This window comes from Ochotona curzoniae, unplaced genomic scaffold (assembly GCF_017591425.1).
Source record: "Ochotona curzoniae isolate NIBS_2020 unplaced genomic scaffold, NIBS_Ocur_1.0 scaffold_4763, whole genome shotgun sequence".
NCBI classification, from domain to species: domain Eukaryota; kingdom Metazoa; phylum Chordata; class Mammalia; order Lagomorpha; family Ochotonidae; genus Ochotona; species Ochotona curzoniae.
This window is the reverse complement of record NW_024467123.1, coordinates 2,699,204-2,714,839: the sequence shown is the minus strand read 5'-3', so window position 1 is coordinate 2,714,839 and position 15,636 is coordinate 2,699,204. Positions and strand designations below refer to the sequence as shown.

The 15,636-nt window shown below is 55.7% G+C and overlaps 1 protein-coding gene across 1 annotated transcript in view; it reads right to left on the bottom strand.

Moving 5' to 3' along the window:
- ERCC6 (ERCC excision repair 6, chromatin remodeling factor) overlaps nucleotides 1-14,727 on the bottom strand; it is a 69,470-nt gene extending 54,743 nt beyond the window's left edge. Inside the window, exons 1-5 of the mRNA XM_040970330.1 lie at nucleotides 14,650-14,727; nucleotides 10,033-10,480; nucleotides 8,494-8,614; nucleotides 5,628-5,742; nucleotides 218-956 (exon numbers count right to left, since the gene is read on the bottom strand). Of these exons, the coding sequence (XP_040826264.1) occupies nucleotides 218-956; nucleotides 5,628-5,742; nucleotides 8,494-8,614; nucleotides 10,033-10,466 (1,409 nt within the window). The 5' untranslated portion in view covers nucleotides 10,467-10,480; nucleotides 14,650-14,727. The remainder of the gene's footprint in view (nucleotides 1-217; nucleotides 957-5,627; nucleotides 5,743-8,493; nucleotides 8,615-10,032; nucleotides 10,481-14,649) is intronic.
- Between the last annotated feature and the right edge of the window lie 909 nt (nucleotides 14,728-15,636).

The window sequence follows — 15,636 nt, the reverse complement described above, 5'->3', positions numbered from 1 at the left end:
ACAGACCTGGAAGTTTCTGAGTTCCACCTGCAGCTGCCTTGGGGCCAAAAGACTCGGCAGCCAGATATGTGCCTCCTGGCCATCCCCCCTAGAAACACCAGTGCTTGCGGGTACACAGCAGGGGCTCCCGGCTGCTACACCACTCTGTGTTCCTGAAACCACCGCCTGAGTCAGAGGCAGCACCAAGTCCACTTGTTCCCCAGCCCCCGGGGCTCACCTTAACCGCTGCCGGTAGTAATTTTCGTCGCCGTCGTCACGGCACCTCGCCACCTTGCGTCCTCTCCCTGGGCCGGCTGCTGGGGCATCCACATCCTCCTCGGAGCTGGGGAAGAAGTCCTCGTCCACCTGCTGGGCTGCGGCTTTCTTCTGCCGCCTCCGGCCCTGGGGCGGGGGCTTCAGCTCATAGTCAGTGCCATCTCCAGACAGGTCCACCCCTGCCGCCTCCTCGTCCTCCTCGTCCTCCTCCTCCTCCTCGGTGGGGAAGTACTCGGACTCCTCTCCTTCTGAGTGGCCGGCTGTTCGGGGCTGCCCCTCGGGCTCCAGCGGCTTCCTCCGCGGGCGCGGCACCACCTTGCCCTGGAACTGCGCGGCCCGCTTCTGCAGCTTTCTCATGTGCTTCTGCAGGCGCCTGTCGGCCTTGGACAGCGTCTGGCTCCCCGGCTTGGGCTTCCCTTCGCTGGCCGCCGGGCCCGTGGCCGCAGTCACGGGGGTCGGGGCCTGCCGGGCTGCCCGTTTGCCCCGTGCTCGCTTCCTCCTCTCAAAGGACAGCTTGGCTTGCTCAGCCAGGTACTTCTCAAAGCCTGATGCCTCGTCGAGCATGAGCTTCCGGGGCTGCTTCTCCGGCTTCGGCTGGATCTGGGTGCCAAACGGCGTCATCTGGCCGGTGCGGATGAGCTCCTCCCAGGCGCTCTCCTGCGCAGGCATGAGCATGCTGCCCAGGCTGGACGGCCCTGGCTCTGAGAGAGAAAAGAACCAGCACTCAGCCCCACAGGTGGCTTCACGCAGCCCACGCACACAGCAGCCACCTGCAGTGGCCTCAAAGCAAGTCATGTGTGGTCTGTACACTAAGCTGTCTTACACATGCGGAACACAGTTCATTCCTGCATTGATCGGGTCAAGTTTCACACACTCCCGTTCACATGGCTGACTTGCTGGTGACTCTCCCGGGAAGCAGCACACCTAAACAAACCTAGGCCTCCACAGACAGACTCGGGCCCACGAGCATTAGTTATCAATGAGGCTGGCTGGGTTTCCGTGCCGCCTGAGTGCTGGAACCAGGATTCTGGTGGGCTAAGATCCCAGAGATACACCCCCCGACAAACAGACCCAGGGACCGACAGGTGCCTACAGAAAGAGCACATGTGTGCCCGACCCAGAGGAGAGGGCGCTGCTCAGGACAGCCTTGTCCCACCCTGGCATGCCCGAGATGGACACCGCACTCTGGTGTCTGGCTAAGGCACAATGCTGGGAGATAGCAGATACGGCTCAAGCAGCTGGGACCCTGACACACGCAGGAGAGGCACACCTGGACTGACACCCTGGCAAGCCCAGGCCACTGCATGCAATGTGGGGAGTGAACCAGCATACAGAAGCTCTTTCTCAAATAAAATAAATGTAAAAAGCTGTTAGCTGTGCCCTGTCCAAAACAGAAGTCACCAGTCACTCGTGGCTACTGAAATCCAACTAAGACCGCAGTTCCACCACAGCCTTTGCTGGGCAGACAGGGGCCTCTCTCACCATCGGCCTGTCTGCTGGACAGCACTGTGGTGGATGACAGCTGTGGGACAGGCCACGACAAGCAAACACAGCAGCAGAACCCAGGCACCACCAACCCAGAACACCGAAGACCTCAGGCTGCACAGGAAGGAATCCCCAGTTCTCAAGCCTATGTCCACATGCCTTGCAGGCCAGTGAGACCAGTCCTGGCCCGCACAAACTTGTGCCATAATAAAAGTCCTTGTAGAGGCCAAGTATAGAGCTCAGGTCCACTGCGGTGCAAAGGGGCATGTCTGCCGGCATCCGGTCACTGGCTGCCTGGCCCAGGCTCCACCTGGCCAAGTCCTAGTGCTCTGTAGGAGGGAATGGAAACAGCCACGCTTCCAGCTCCATGTGCCACTGCTCAGCACTGCACCTGGGGAGTCCCGCTTATTGCAGAACGTCACGGCAGTGTGTCAGTTAAGCACGTGATGGCAAAGTACCATGCAGCTCTCCCATCAAGGAACACTGTTAATGAGCATCCATGGGGTGTCTGGGCTCTGGACACGGGCACCGATGCTGCTGTTAACCTCCCTGGCCTTTGCAAACGTGTGGGCGATTCTGCAGTGTGCTACGCTTTAGCATACACCACCCATCAACTCCCTGAGCTCAAGTTCCACCCACAGGGTTCAGGAGGCTTCCCCATCCCCCACCCCCTTTGAGCTGTGCTACCACTTGCACTGCCCACTGACTGACAGCACTGCTGAATGCGGGTCACATGGGACCCACCCTGGGGAACAGGTCCAAGCCATCCCTCCTGGAAATGGCCTCTTGCCAGCAGGAGCAGGCTGGTGACTACACAGGCAAGCAGCCAGAAGGGCCAGCCACCAGCAGGGCAAGCCTGGCCCCTTGGCACTCCCACTCTGTCAAGCAGCAGCGCGGAGCGTGTCACAGGAGCCCCGGGGTGTGGTGGCCTCGCCGGGGCATTCGCAGCCACCTGCAGCACCGTGGTGAGCCCACAGCAACTTCCGCCGTGTCATCACAGGCTGGCGTGCTTTCCGCTGCAGCAACACGGCATGGCTGATGAGGCCTTTCACCAGGTTTACTGACCTGGACAGCCTCTTTGGTGTAGAAAATGTTCAAGCCTTTTACCCCTCTTTCTTAGTCTGCCTGCTTCAAAAAATAAAACAGAAAAGAAAAGCAAAAATGACTTCCAGGAGGTCTTAATGTTCCAGACCCAAGCCCTTCTTGCTTCACACAAGTGCAGTCAGCCCCTCAGTACTCCTGGGCCCCACACATGAGAAGGTTCTGCCAGCTGCAGACCCTAGGAACTATGGGACAAACTGCTCCTGTCTGCAACAGGTGAACAGGCACTGCCACCACTTACGTCACGGTTACACTGTATCGGGTACTGTGTGGAGACCATGGGAAGGCTGGGAGGACGCACACAGCTTCTGTGTGAACACCCTGCTTCGCTGCTGACTTGGGATGTGAGTCAGAGCAGCTCCCCTCAGACACCCAGGTGGGCAGTGCTGCAAACGCGCCCCGCTCTGCTGCCTGCCCCTTCACTGCCTGGGCAAACACAAGGCCTCCATGTAAACACAGTGTACTCGGCACACCCTTCCCTGCACAGTGTCCGCCCTGCCATGCGCACTCAGCTCCCTGGGAGTGCATTTCCGCATAAAGGAGCCGGGTCAAGACTTACCACTTCCTCAGAACACGTGCTTCCCCACGCGTGGCCTGCCTCTTCCATCATCATTCAGGGGACCACATGCAGGTGCCTCTGTTGGCCAGACCCTCTGTAAGGACCATCCACCTACTTACCCGTCCCCATGCCAATAGCACACCATCTAATTGTGACAGATTTACAACAGGTCTCCAGCTCGAGTTCTCCTTTGTGACTGCCTTGGCTACTCTTGGCCCAGCGCCTCCCGATACCAACCCCGAAATCTGTCCTAGGGTTGCACGGACACTACAACTGGACAAGTCTTCACAGCAGTGCAGCTCCAACCCGCGGCCCTTGCCTGAGACGACACAGATGTTTATCTCCAGGTCATTCTGAGCATGTAGAAAATGCTGCTGAAAACTCCGTGCTTCCTCAGGGTGGAGCTCCAGGTGTTTGGTTTTATCGTAGCTTGCATCTTTATTAATTTTTGTTGTTCTTGGCATAAGGAAACATGGCAGATGTTCGACATACGTCACACTCAATGACCTTGCTAAGTACACATGCAATTCCAACAGACGGTTCACTGAGTCTTCGGGATTCTGTACATAAACAATCACGTGTTCTATGGATAATGAGGATTTTCTTTCTTCTTTTTTGTCCTGTGCTTTCACTTTCTGCCCAGTACAACAGCGAACGAGCAAGAGAAGAAGGGGCATGCCAGTTTCCTCCCAGATCACGGTCAACACGGAAGTCCCACCCTGTCTGAAACCGGTCACCACCCGCCTCCTCCCAGGAAGAAACTGCCCACTGATCCTCACGCCTGCGTTACAGACTGGATCGTCACGGCAAGGCCAGGGTGTGGGAGGGAAGCACGGGGGCAGACGTGGAGGGCCAACACACACACACACACACACACACAGACGCCTGGTGCACGGGTTCAAGCCCAGGTCCAGAGCTGGCAACATGGCCCTGGGTCCCCACAGGCATCCTGCTGTGCCGCCTTCCCAGCAGGGGCAGGAAGGACAAGCAGTAGGAGACCCAGTGCCTCTGGGGCAACTGGTGCCTAGATAACGCGGAGCAGGAGCCAGAGTTGAACAAAAGGGCAAGGCAGAGTTCTGCAGTGTCACAGCCGCCTGATCTGCAGGGAGTGGATGACATGTAGGGAGAAGGGAAACAAGACTATGACTCGGCAAGATATCCTGAAAACTCTCAGCACTTACGATAAGGGAGAAAACGTGGCAAACGTAACCGGTGCGAGGACTGAACAAGAGAGACTTCAGCCTCTGGTTCACTCCCCAGATGCCCCCAACAGCCAGGGCTGTGCCACGCCAAGTCAGGAGCCAAGTACTCCATCCGGCTTTCCCCTGTGAGGAGCAGGGAACTACATGCTTGCGCCATCACCTGCTTGCTTCCAGGCCCATCAGCAGGCAGCTGGACCGAGAAGCAGAGCAGCCTGCACCCTGTGCGATGGCCTAACCAGTTCACCGCGATGCCTTCCCTGAGACTGGACTAAAAAGGCACATCTTTCTAATAGTCTTCTATTACTTCAATTAATTTTTCATAATAATCTTTTTGTCTCATTGAATAAGTTTCTGGAGCTAGAGGCAAGCATTTTCTTGAAGGGCTAAAACGCTAAGAAGTCTCAATATTTATTAGAAGTAGTAAGTGATCAGCAGTAATTTCGCTCTCTCCACACACACCCACATACACACCCACATGCACACCCACACATACCCACATACACGCCCACATGCACACCCACATACACACCCACACACACCCACATACCACAGAGAGTTCCAGAGCTCACACAGTTCCCCAGAAAGGTTCTCCAAAGGATAACCATTTCAGACAGGAATATCAGTGAAGACACTGCCCTGGTATAACTTAAGTGAAGACATAACGTCTAAAACAATGGACAGAGGCTTGGAAAGCCTGCCCAACACACTCCTTAAAAGCAAGCCAGGGCCAAGTCCATGAACGTCGAGGGGCAAGGCTGGGCTTCCAAGATGGGACACAATCAAGGTGCTGGCGGCCTCTACCACATCAGCTGCCTAGGAGCGTGTCTCATCCCCCCGCCGCCCCCTCGAGCAGCTGGAATGGTAAGTGTGCCCCTGCAGCCTCCTGCACACGGGGCTCCAGCCTGCACTCTGCAACCACATCCCTAGTCTGCAGCTGCAGACACCGAGCACAGCTCCCTGAACCCTGTCCTCACATGAAGGCAAAGCAAACCCAGGCCCAGGGCTGACCCCCCACTCTGCCTCACCTGCATCTTCCTCCTCCTCCAGCCTGGTGTGATCCAGCTCAACTCTGACCTCGGCGCCTCCTAGGATGGCCTGCAGGCGCTTTTGTTTGGCCGTGATCTTCTTCAGTTGTTGCTCCTGAAGCAGTAAAGCCAAACACAGAACAGTGTGAGGCAGTGCCTCGTTAAGCACCCGAAGACAGCGACACACGATCCAGAAACACCAATCAAAGGCCAAAGACATGTCACACAGGCACCCCCACATCGCTGCCACAGGGAGAGCCTGCCTGAGCGCCTGCAGCAAGCCAGGCCCCAGGCAGTTCCCTACCCCACCCCCACAGAAGCCATCCCGGGCCCCAAGTCCTGAAGAACAGGTACTCGACACGGACACATTGCGTGCACCACTCAGCTTCAGCGGCCAGTGTACCAGGTCAGCGGGCTGCGACAGACGATACAAAGGCTCATGCTGAGCAGCGGGAAAGTCAGCCCGGTGACAACCTGTCATGCGCGCGCAGTCCTTTATGGCATTTTGCCAAAGTACAAAACTTTAAAAAAGGATCGATACGATGGTTCAACAGGCTAATCCTCTGCCTTGCAGCATCAGCATCCCATATGGGTGACACTTCTAATCCCAGCTGCTCCACTTCTTCTTTTTAACATTTATTTATTTATTTTAATTGGAAAGGCAGATTTACAGAGAGGAAAGACAGGAAGACCTTCTGTCTTCTGGTTCACTCCCCAAATGGCCACAACGGCCAGAGCTGAGTCCATCCAAAGCTACAGCCAAGAGCTTCCTCTGGGTCTCCCATGTAGGTGCAGGGTCCCAGGGCTCTGGGCCATCCTCCACTGCCTTCCCAGGCCACAAGCAGGGAGCCGGCTGGGAAGTGGAGCAGCTAGGACACAAACTGGTGCACATATGGGATCGGCGTTTGGAGGTAGAAGATTAGTCAATCCTTGCACTGGGCCCCTGCTCCACTTCTGATCCAGCTCCCTGTTGACACACCGAGGCAAGCAGTGGAGGATGGTCCAAGCCCTTGGGCTCCAGCACCCACATGTGAGAACTGAATGAAGTTCCCGACTCTCAGCTTTTCATGAGCTAGGCTCTGGCCGTTGCGGCCACCTGAGGAAGGAGTGAATCAGCTGATAGAAGATCTTTCTCTCTGTCTCTCCTCTTTCTTTAAATCTTTCAAACAATAATAAACAAATCTTTAAAAAAAATAACGCTTTAAAAGAAAACCAGATTCTGCGTCCTCAACATCGTCCACCCCACACTGCTCTCTGCTCTTTTCCTGGACCCAACAGAACGGGATCTGTGACCGTCGCCAGGCCTGGTCTGTCTTTTCAAGATCAAGAACAGTCCAACACCAAAGATGGAGATGGGTGGGGGACGTGGAGATGCCAGAGGCAGCACTACTGAGCACAGAAGGAGCCCAGGTTCAAGCCCTGGCTGCTCCACTTCCATTCTACTTCCAGCTCATGTGCCTGGGAAGGCCTGTGGCAGACGTGAGCCACACGGATGACCCAAATGGAGTTCCTGGCTTCTGGCTTCAGCTTCTGAGCCCGACCACTACAGGGTTTAGAGTGAACCAACAGATGGAAGATTCTCTCTCCTACACAAAAACAAAGAAAGTTCACTGCAGGGCACTGAGGAGACCCCGACTACCTCAAGGGACCGTGAGCCTTGGGCTGCTCTTCCAGAGGCAGGAGGAGGAGACAGGGTGGGGAGGGAACAGCACAGCGGGTGGAGTGTGAGGGGAGGACCACCGGGACCACCCACGCACATGTCCCAAGCTGAGCTCACCTCCCAGGCGCAAGTGCTCCCTTCTGCGCACAACAACCCACTCCCTGTCAGCATGAGGACAAGTGGCCATCAGTACAGGTGGCCGAGCTGAGACCAGCAAAGTCAGCCCTCCCTGCCCGCAATGCATTTCCACAGCATGCAAAAAGCCCAAGATACCTTCTAAACCTCACACAGCTATGTATAAACTCCTTAAAAAAAAAAAGTCCGCAATTTCAAAAAACCAAGTTCCTAAATAAAAGGTCTTCCCCACCCTAAAGTTCTCCTACCACAAGCTGGGGAACCAGGCGTGGCTGGCACTGAACGTTAACACCCAGGGCAAGAGCAGAAGAGAACCAGGAGGAGGGCCCACCGAGGTGACCAAGTGGGAGGCCAGCACGCTACACAGCAACCAAAGCTAGGGAAGGCAAGCAGTGCCAGGGGGGAGGCAAGGCACACAGCAGGGAGCAGGTGAGCCAAGCCACGCGGGACCTCAGCCCAAGCAGCTGTGGGTGCCCGCACACTCACAGCTGTCAGCCAGGCGCGAGAGCACACACAGCTACACACAGCTCTGCCTGGCTTTTCAAGATTTATTTATTTGAAAGCCAGAGTGCTAGAGAGTCAGTCAGGCAGATCTTTCATCTGCTGGTTCATGCCTCAGTGGCCACAATGACCAGAGCTTGGTCCAGGCTCAAGCCAGGTGGCCCAGCTCCACCCGGGTCCCCCATTTGGGCAGCACGGACCCAGGTACTCCCGCCGTCTTCTGCTGCCTTCCCAGGCACATGAGCAGGAAACTGGACAAGGAGCAGAGCAGACGGGCATCGAACTCCGATACGGGATGCTGGCATGGCAAGCAGCCAACTAAAGCACTGTGCCACGACACTAGCCCCACAAGTGGATTCTAAGAATACCGAAGGACATGGGGTAAAAAGCACCAGCCGAAAGCCAAAATGTACAACAGACATAATGTACAACTTAAATATTCTCCACTATAATTACAAATACTTGCTTCTCATCTCACAAGTAATCTTCAGAACTCTTTCTAAAACAGGAACTGGGCCTACCTGATGACTTTTTCAAAGATGCAACATTCAGTGCATTATTTTGAATCACCTTATTATACTTCTGTCGCTTGACAGAATCTAGTTTCCTGCTGATGTCTTTGTTGGTGGCAGCTTGAGGGCTAAGCTGTTCGATAATTTTATTGATTTGCCTTAGGGATGTTGTGCAGGACCTGAAAAAAAAAAAAAAAACAAGACAAATGGTCTGTTTTCCACTCTGGCAACACTGTTACTACACAACCCGAAGAGATAAGTGATTTAAATACCACAATCCTTTTCCCCTTTATTAACTAAATGATCAAAGACAGACTGGAAACACTGCCCAGCTCACAAAGGGAACACGCAGGCTCCAAAGGCACCCCCGGGGGTGCTCTTTCCCTCTCTGATTTAGATCGGCTCACCCCAGGCATGAGCTGATTCACTCATTCCACAAGCCTTCAGCACCTTCTTACCTGAGACGCTGTGCTCCGGTAACCTGTGCTAAGCTTTCCTCTCATCTCAAAGCCCCAGTAAGGCAGCCTCTCAAAGCTCCGAAAAGTCCTGAACATCCTTGCGCATTTTCTTATCAAACTCAACCATGCATGACAAGTGTGGTCTATCTCACAACTGAAAGATTTGTTTACATTAAACTTTGCAGTATCACACCCCCCCACCACCAACAACACAACTTTAAATGACTCCGAAAGCAGACACCATGGAATTGCAGCTGCCAATCTCTGCACACCTGTGGATTTGCTGTTTGGCTCCTTCGTGCATTTCAGGATAAGCAATGGAAGTTACCAGCCGTCTAAGGCTCCACCTGCCACACCACTAGCCTCCCTCTGCCTGCTCTCTGCCACCTCCGTACACTGAAGGCACAAGGCCAAGACCTAACGTAAAAACTGTGTTAGGACCAGGAGCTGAAGTCATCGTCACTTGGGTCAAACTACCACTCGGCAAGAACATCTGCCCCTCCAGAGGACGAAAGAACAACACGCCAGGGAACTGTGTACAGAACATGCCGCCCCTGAGTCACCACAGTCACTGGCACCACAGCCACCTCAGCTGGGCAGCCACCTGCTTTCGCCTCTCCTCCCCAGGGCAGACTGGCAATGGCCAGGGCGCACGGTGGCTCTCCTGGGAGACACAGAGGAGGTCTCCACAGGAATTCATCTCTCTTTACACAATCAAGAGTGGGGCAGAAAGGAAGCACAGGAAGCTCCTTCTCAATGTTTCCAGAAACATAGAGCTGAACAGCTGAACTAGCAAGGCACTCAACACAGTCTGGGAACAGCACGGCTGAAGGCATGCATGGCGGAGAGCTTGCTCCCGGGATGACTGCAGAACCCCTGGCTGCAGGCGTGCTGGACCGAGGCTGCTCCGGGCTCCGGGAACAGCCTCTCTTCAGGGGACCCACATGCAACAGGCTGTGTGAGCTGCCCTGGGACCCCAACTGCTGAGCCCAGGGCTGCTGTGAGACAGGAAGGCAGAATGGGGCTGGGATGTGGAAGTGGGAGGCACTGGTCTCGATTTCCGGGCTCTCAGAGTTTCCCGGTAAGTCTCCCCATCGTGCCTGAACACAAACAGAAGCCAGCAGATGGGCAGCACTCACGCGAGGTCATCCAGGACGGAGCCGTACTCCTTCTCCGCATCGGCGAGCTGGGCCGCGTGGCTGGCCTTGTGGATGGCGCTGTCCACCTGTTGCAGCACGCCTTGCTCCAGCACATGCTGGTCGTAGACGTCCACCCCCAGGCCCTGCAGCTCCAGGGCCTGCGCGCTGGGCTCCACCGCCTGGATCTGATGTCTGTCGATGTGCAGCAGGGCCGGCCCTCTCCGTGCGGTGCTCGGCACGCTCCCCTCGGCAGAGGTGGAGGGGCCCTCTCTGGAGGAGCAGGAGGGCAGGCGTCCCTCCACACCCAAGTCCACCTCCGTCTCCCCGCTGTCCTTCTCCCGCACTGCTGCTCCTCCATCCTTCTGGACGTGGTCATTCTGTAGACAGTCCCGCTCCGGGGTCGGACTTGAGTGGGCGAGTCCCCCGTCTGACATCCCGTACAGACTCCCTGCAAGGCAAGATCACAACCATCACGAAAAGTCCTTTGGTTAAACAGAAGTGATGGCTCCCTGGTTCGGATACGCTCACGTTAAAGCACAATGAGTCTCGAAAGATCACGTGTAACTTTCCAATTGACATGAATTCAAGTTCCCAAGCATGCATTTCTTAAAAAGACACAAAGTACGCATACTCTTGGGTTCTGAGAATAAAGAAGATAAAAATGAGTCAAACGAAGAATGGGAGACATAGTTTCATCAACAAAGGGCATTAGGGCAACTGGCTCAGTCATGTCAAAAACCTGCATAGCGACCATGTGCCAACCCCACGAGAGCCCACACCTCGTGGTTGTCATCTTCCCAGTCGGCATCCTTCTGGTGGACTGCAATGTACTCAGTCGGCATGGGAAGGAGAACACTTGCACTTGAAGCCAAACCTAAAAACCTCTAAGCTGAACCATCTATGCAGCGAACGGGAGCCCTGAACCAACCCAACCTCAGACAGGGGCTGCCCAGCACCCCACGTTGCACGGAAGCACGGTCCAGACAGCAGCATGGAGAAGAACAGTATCGCGGCTCTCGAGGGCTGTCAAGAAGGGAAAGCTCAAGGCTGTCAGGGGCACCAGGACGAGGACCCTCCCTCCCCTGCTGACTGGGGAAAACCTGCAGCCAGCAATTCCACCCACAAGTACTTCCTGTGGTCATGCTAAAGGAAAAAACACTACAAAGCGAGAATGCATTCACGCTCGTGTTGTAAGCAGCACGTACCCGGATCTCTGCAGGACACACACACACAGACCTGCACAGAGCCACGAGAACCGTGCAAGGGCGAGGGGCGACAGAAGGGAGCAGGGAGCGCCCACCTTATTCCATGTGCCCGCAAACTGTGTAAAGGACAGGCTGTCCCATAATTGTCTATATAACCTATAACCACAGCATCTAGCAAATGCATTCATAAGCGTGATGACAGCCAAGAGACAGCCTTGCTCTGTATTTCACTGTGAATAAACACGGGTTTCTTTCAGAGCTGGAACTTGATTTCCATGGAAGGACCACAAGTGCTGTCCGTCATGGCATTTCTCAGTGAACAATCCTGGCTGCCAAGCTCTGGGTGCAGAGGGGACACGGACTGAGCACCAGTAAGCCCGGGGGGTCCACCCTCTTCTGCCGAACGTGATTGAGCAGCAGGGACAAGGACCAGGTGCTGTGTGAGCACAGAGTGGGGGCGCTGGGGAGCCCAGCAAACAGCACCACGCAAGAGCTGTGCTGTGCATCTGGCCCTGGCCGACACATAGGGGCTGCCCAGCACCCCACGCTGCACGGAAGCATGGTCCAGAGAGCAGCCTGGGGACGAACAAGTCCAGTCTGGCCATCTCCATCGCCAGTGAACTTGGCTGCCAAACAGCCTCAGGAAAGGAAGCAGGGAGGGGCGGCAGAGAGCTGCAGGTGCTGTGTGCAGCGGTGCGCTGCAGAAAGCAAATGTGAGCTTGGGGGAGGGACCCGCTGCAGAGTCAGCAGCTGGGACAGGGCCCAGGGACCACTGCGCAAGGGTCGGAGGGGCCTTCTGATGGGTTTCAGGACAAAATCTTCAGCTCACTGCTGACGTTTCCAGCTCTGAGCCTGTATACTAACTGAATCCAGCAATCCTGTTCCCACAGTTCTTAACTGTATTTAAGTAAAAAAAAAAAAAAAAAGTTAATCCAACCCAAATGATGAAGTCATAGTATTGATGTTCAAACACAAGGGGTTAAAAAAAAAATAGGGAAAACTGAGGGAGAAAGAGGGAAAAGTGAAAAAGGATGTTGTAGCTCAGGGCCCTGCACTATATAGCCTAGTGACTAAATCCGCGTCTTGTATGTGCCGAGATCCCATGTGGGTGCCGGTCTGTGTCCTGGCTGTTCCACTTCCCATCCAGCTCCCTGCTCGTGCCCTGGAAAAGCAGTGGAGAACGGCCCAAAAGCCCTGGGGCCCTGCGCCCAGAAGTGGGAGGCCAGGAGGGGTACTCCTGGCTTCAGATGGGCAACAGCTCCAGCTGCTGCGACCACAGAAAGGCTGCTGCAAGTTCAGGTAAGGACGTCAGGTTATCAGTCTAAGAAGCTCCAGGGAAGCAGTCATTCCGGGAGGGCTGAGCCCTTCACGCGCCTGAACATGCAGCCGTGCACAGAGGAGGCTGAGGAGGACCACGGAGGAAACGGCCCACCAGGGAGGAAGTGTAGCCTGCCGCGTGGTAGTGGGCAACCCCGGGAAAAGTATGGGACACAGGTCCTGCTGAAGAGGAAAAGGGGGCTGAGGAGCAACTGTGCCACGTCCAGGAGGCAGGAGCTGGGCAAGCTGGCCTCCCAAAGCCGCCGAGTGCCACTACCATCCGGAGCCAGACAACCTCTTCCCTCAGTGATATGCTGAAGTGGGAGAACAGAAGTTGGGGTTAAGGATGCTGAAGAGAGGAACAGTTCAGGAACTCACTCAGGGTCCAAGCTGGACATTCAAACATCCAGAAGTCAAAAAGGCAAAAGGGGACCAAAAATGGGGCAAAGAGGTGGGGACGCCGCTACTCTCAGCCTCTGGCCAGAAACCAAGTCTCTGGGTCGAGCTGGCCGTGGGAAGGCTCTCAGGGGAAAGTCCACCTAGAATCTCAGAAGGGAAAGTGCCCAAGCAACAAGGAGCGCTCATTACACCTGGCCACCTACCAGAATGTACCAGCTTAACTAGTTCCTGTCCCCCACAAAGCCTCCTGCGGAACCAGGGCCTTTTTGTTTGCTTAATAACTGTAGATATCAGGCCCGGCGCGGTGGCCTGGTGGCTAAAGTCCTTGCCTTGAACGCACCGGGATCCCATATGGGCACCGGTTCTAATCCCAGCAGCTCCACTTCCCATCCAGCTCCCTGCTTGTGGCCTGGGAAAGCAGTGGAGGACGGCCCAACGTTTTGGGACCCTGCACACACATGGGAGACACGGAAGAGGTTCCTGGTTCCTGGCTTCGGATCAGCGCAGCACCGGCCATTGTAGTCACTTGGAGAGTGAATCATCGGACGGAGAATCTTCCTCTCTGTCTCTCCTCCTCTCCGTGTATCTGACTTTGTAATAAAAATAAATAAATCTTAAAAAAAAAAAAAAAACACCATAGATGTCAATGCACAGAGCGGTGGGGCAGCGGTGAGCGCTCACAGGCCCGAGCCTGGGGACAGGCCAGCTAGCACCTGCAGGTGCCACCAGCTTGTACAGCCCTGGGGCCCGGGGCCTGAGGGTGTTGTGGAGAAAAACGAAAGACAGTGAGAAATGCTGAGTTTAAAATGCCCGCGACAACCCTATTCACTGTGCCAGATCTTAATGCATCACGAGGCGGAGTCAGCGGGGAGGGGGCGAAGAGGGGGTGCCTCTCCCTGCAATGCTGGGAATGAGAGGAGGGGGAGAGAGGGGTTGCGAGCTGCCACCTGGTTAATGGGGTCAGGGAAGGAGTGGCTGGAAAGCCCTAATTATGCACTTGCTTCCTGATGCCCTGTAGGGCAACGTGGTCAGCCCAAGGCAGGGGTGCGGCCAGCCTAACTCAATGGGGCCAGTGGAATGGGGAACCCCTTTTCCTACTGACCGCTGGCAACGAGGAGACCCAGAAGTGGGGGGCGAGCTGGCACCTCCTGGGGAACCCCTTTCCTACTGCCTGCTGGCAATGAGGGCACCCAGGAGTGGGGGGCGAGCTGGCACCTGGTTAATGGGGTCAGGGAAGGAGGTGATGCCAGAAGCTGGGGAACCCCTTTCCTACTGCCTGCTGGCAATGAGGGCACCCAGGAGTGGGGGGCGAGCTGGCACCTGCTTAATGGGGTCAGGGAAAGAAGTGATGCCAGAAGCTGGGGAACCCCTTTTCCTACTGACCGCTGGCAATGAGGGCACCCAGGAGTAGGGGGAGAGCTGGCACCTGCTTAATGAGGTCAGGGACGGAAGTGATGCCATGGTGAGCCCGGGGCGGCGGTGCGGCCGGCCTGACCCAGCGTCGGGCACGTCCTGCCTTGCCGAGCGACCCCCGCGACCGAGCCAGCGTTCCCCGACATCAGCCCCCTAGCCCACAGGGGGGCGCGCGCCGCCGCGTCACTTCCGGGCGCGCCGCCGGCCTCAGCAGCGGCCCCCGGCCTCGCAGCGCCATTTTCGGACCCCAGCCGGACGTTCAGCCCGGTGGCCGCTCACTCACCCACAGGCCGGCCGCGCGGCTGACCACTCCGGAAGCCGCCACGCACGCCCCGCTCGCCGGCAAGCCGGCGCGCCGCAACCCGCTTCTTAGAACAACCGGCCCCGGCAGGCGCATGCGTGCTGGGCGCGCCCCAGCCCCGCCCCCAGAGCTGCGCGAGGCCGACGGCGCATGCGCAGCGTGCCCGGGGCGTGTAGCAGCGCGGGCGAGGTCATGTGACACGTGGACACGTGGGACGACAGGGCCGTGACCCCCGACCTTCGGCCTGCTTTGGTCATCCAGCATGAAAACGTGGCGCTTTATAAAAGTGGAATGTTAGTCCTTTGGCCTGTTATCGAAGAGACTGTGCCTAAGGCAATTGGTACGTGGTTTAAAAAATAAAGATGGATCCAGCATAATAGCCTAGAGGCTAAAGTCCTCGCCTTGCACGCACCAACCTCCCATATGGGCGCCGGTTCTAATCCTGGCAGCTCCACTCCCCATCCAGCTCCCTGCTTGTGGCCTGGGAAAGCAGTCGAGGACGGCCCAGAGCCTTGAGACCCTGCATCGGCATGGGAGACCTGGAAGAGACTCCTGGCTCCTGGCTTCGGATCAGTGCAGCACCAGCCGTGTGGTCACTTGGGGAGTGAATCATCAGCTGAAGATCTTCCTGTCTGCCTCAACTCTGTGTATCTGACTTTGCAACAAAAATAAATCTTTTAAAAAGATATATGTAACGGTTTTGACTAGGAAGTAGAGACGTACACTGCATTGCATCTTCACATCTGGGTGGTATTCTCCATCACACAGTTACTTACATCTCTGTCAGTGAAAAGCCACAAAACAAAAACATGAACAACAGGAAGAAAAATGGGAAATTTACAACAACATGAAGTTGAAGTATTGAATGACCACTGTGTCACTGAAGAAATGAAAAAAAAAAGTCAAAAATCTTAAAGCAAAGAATGCTATTGTATGACCTATGATTCAGTGAAAAAAAAATAAGAAAAA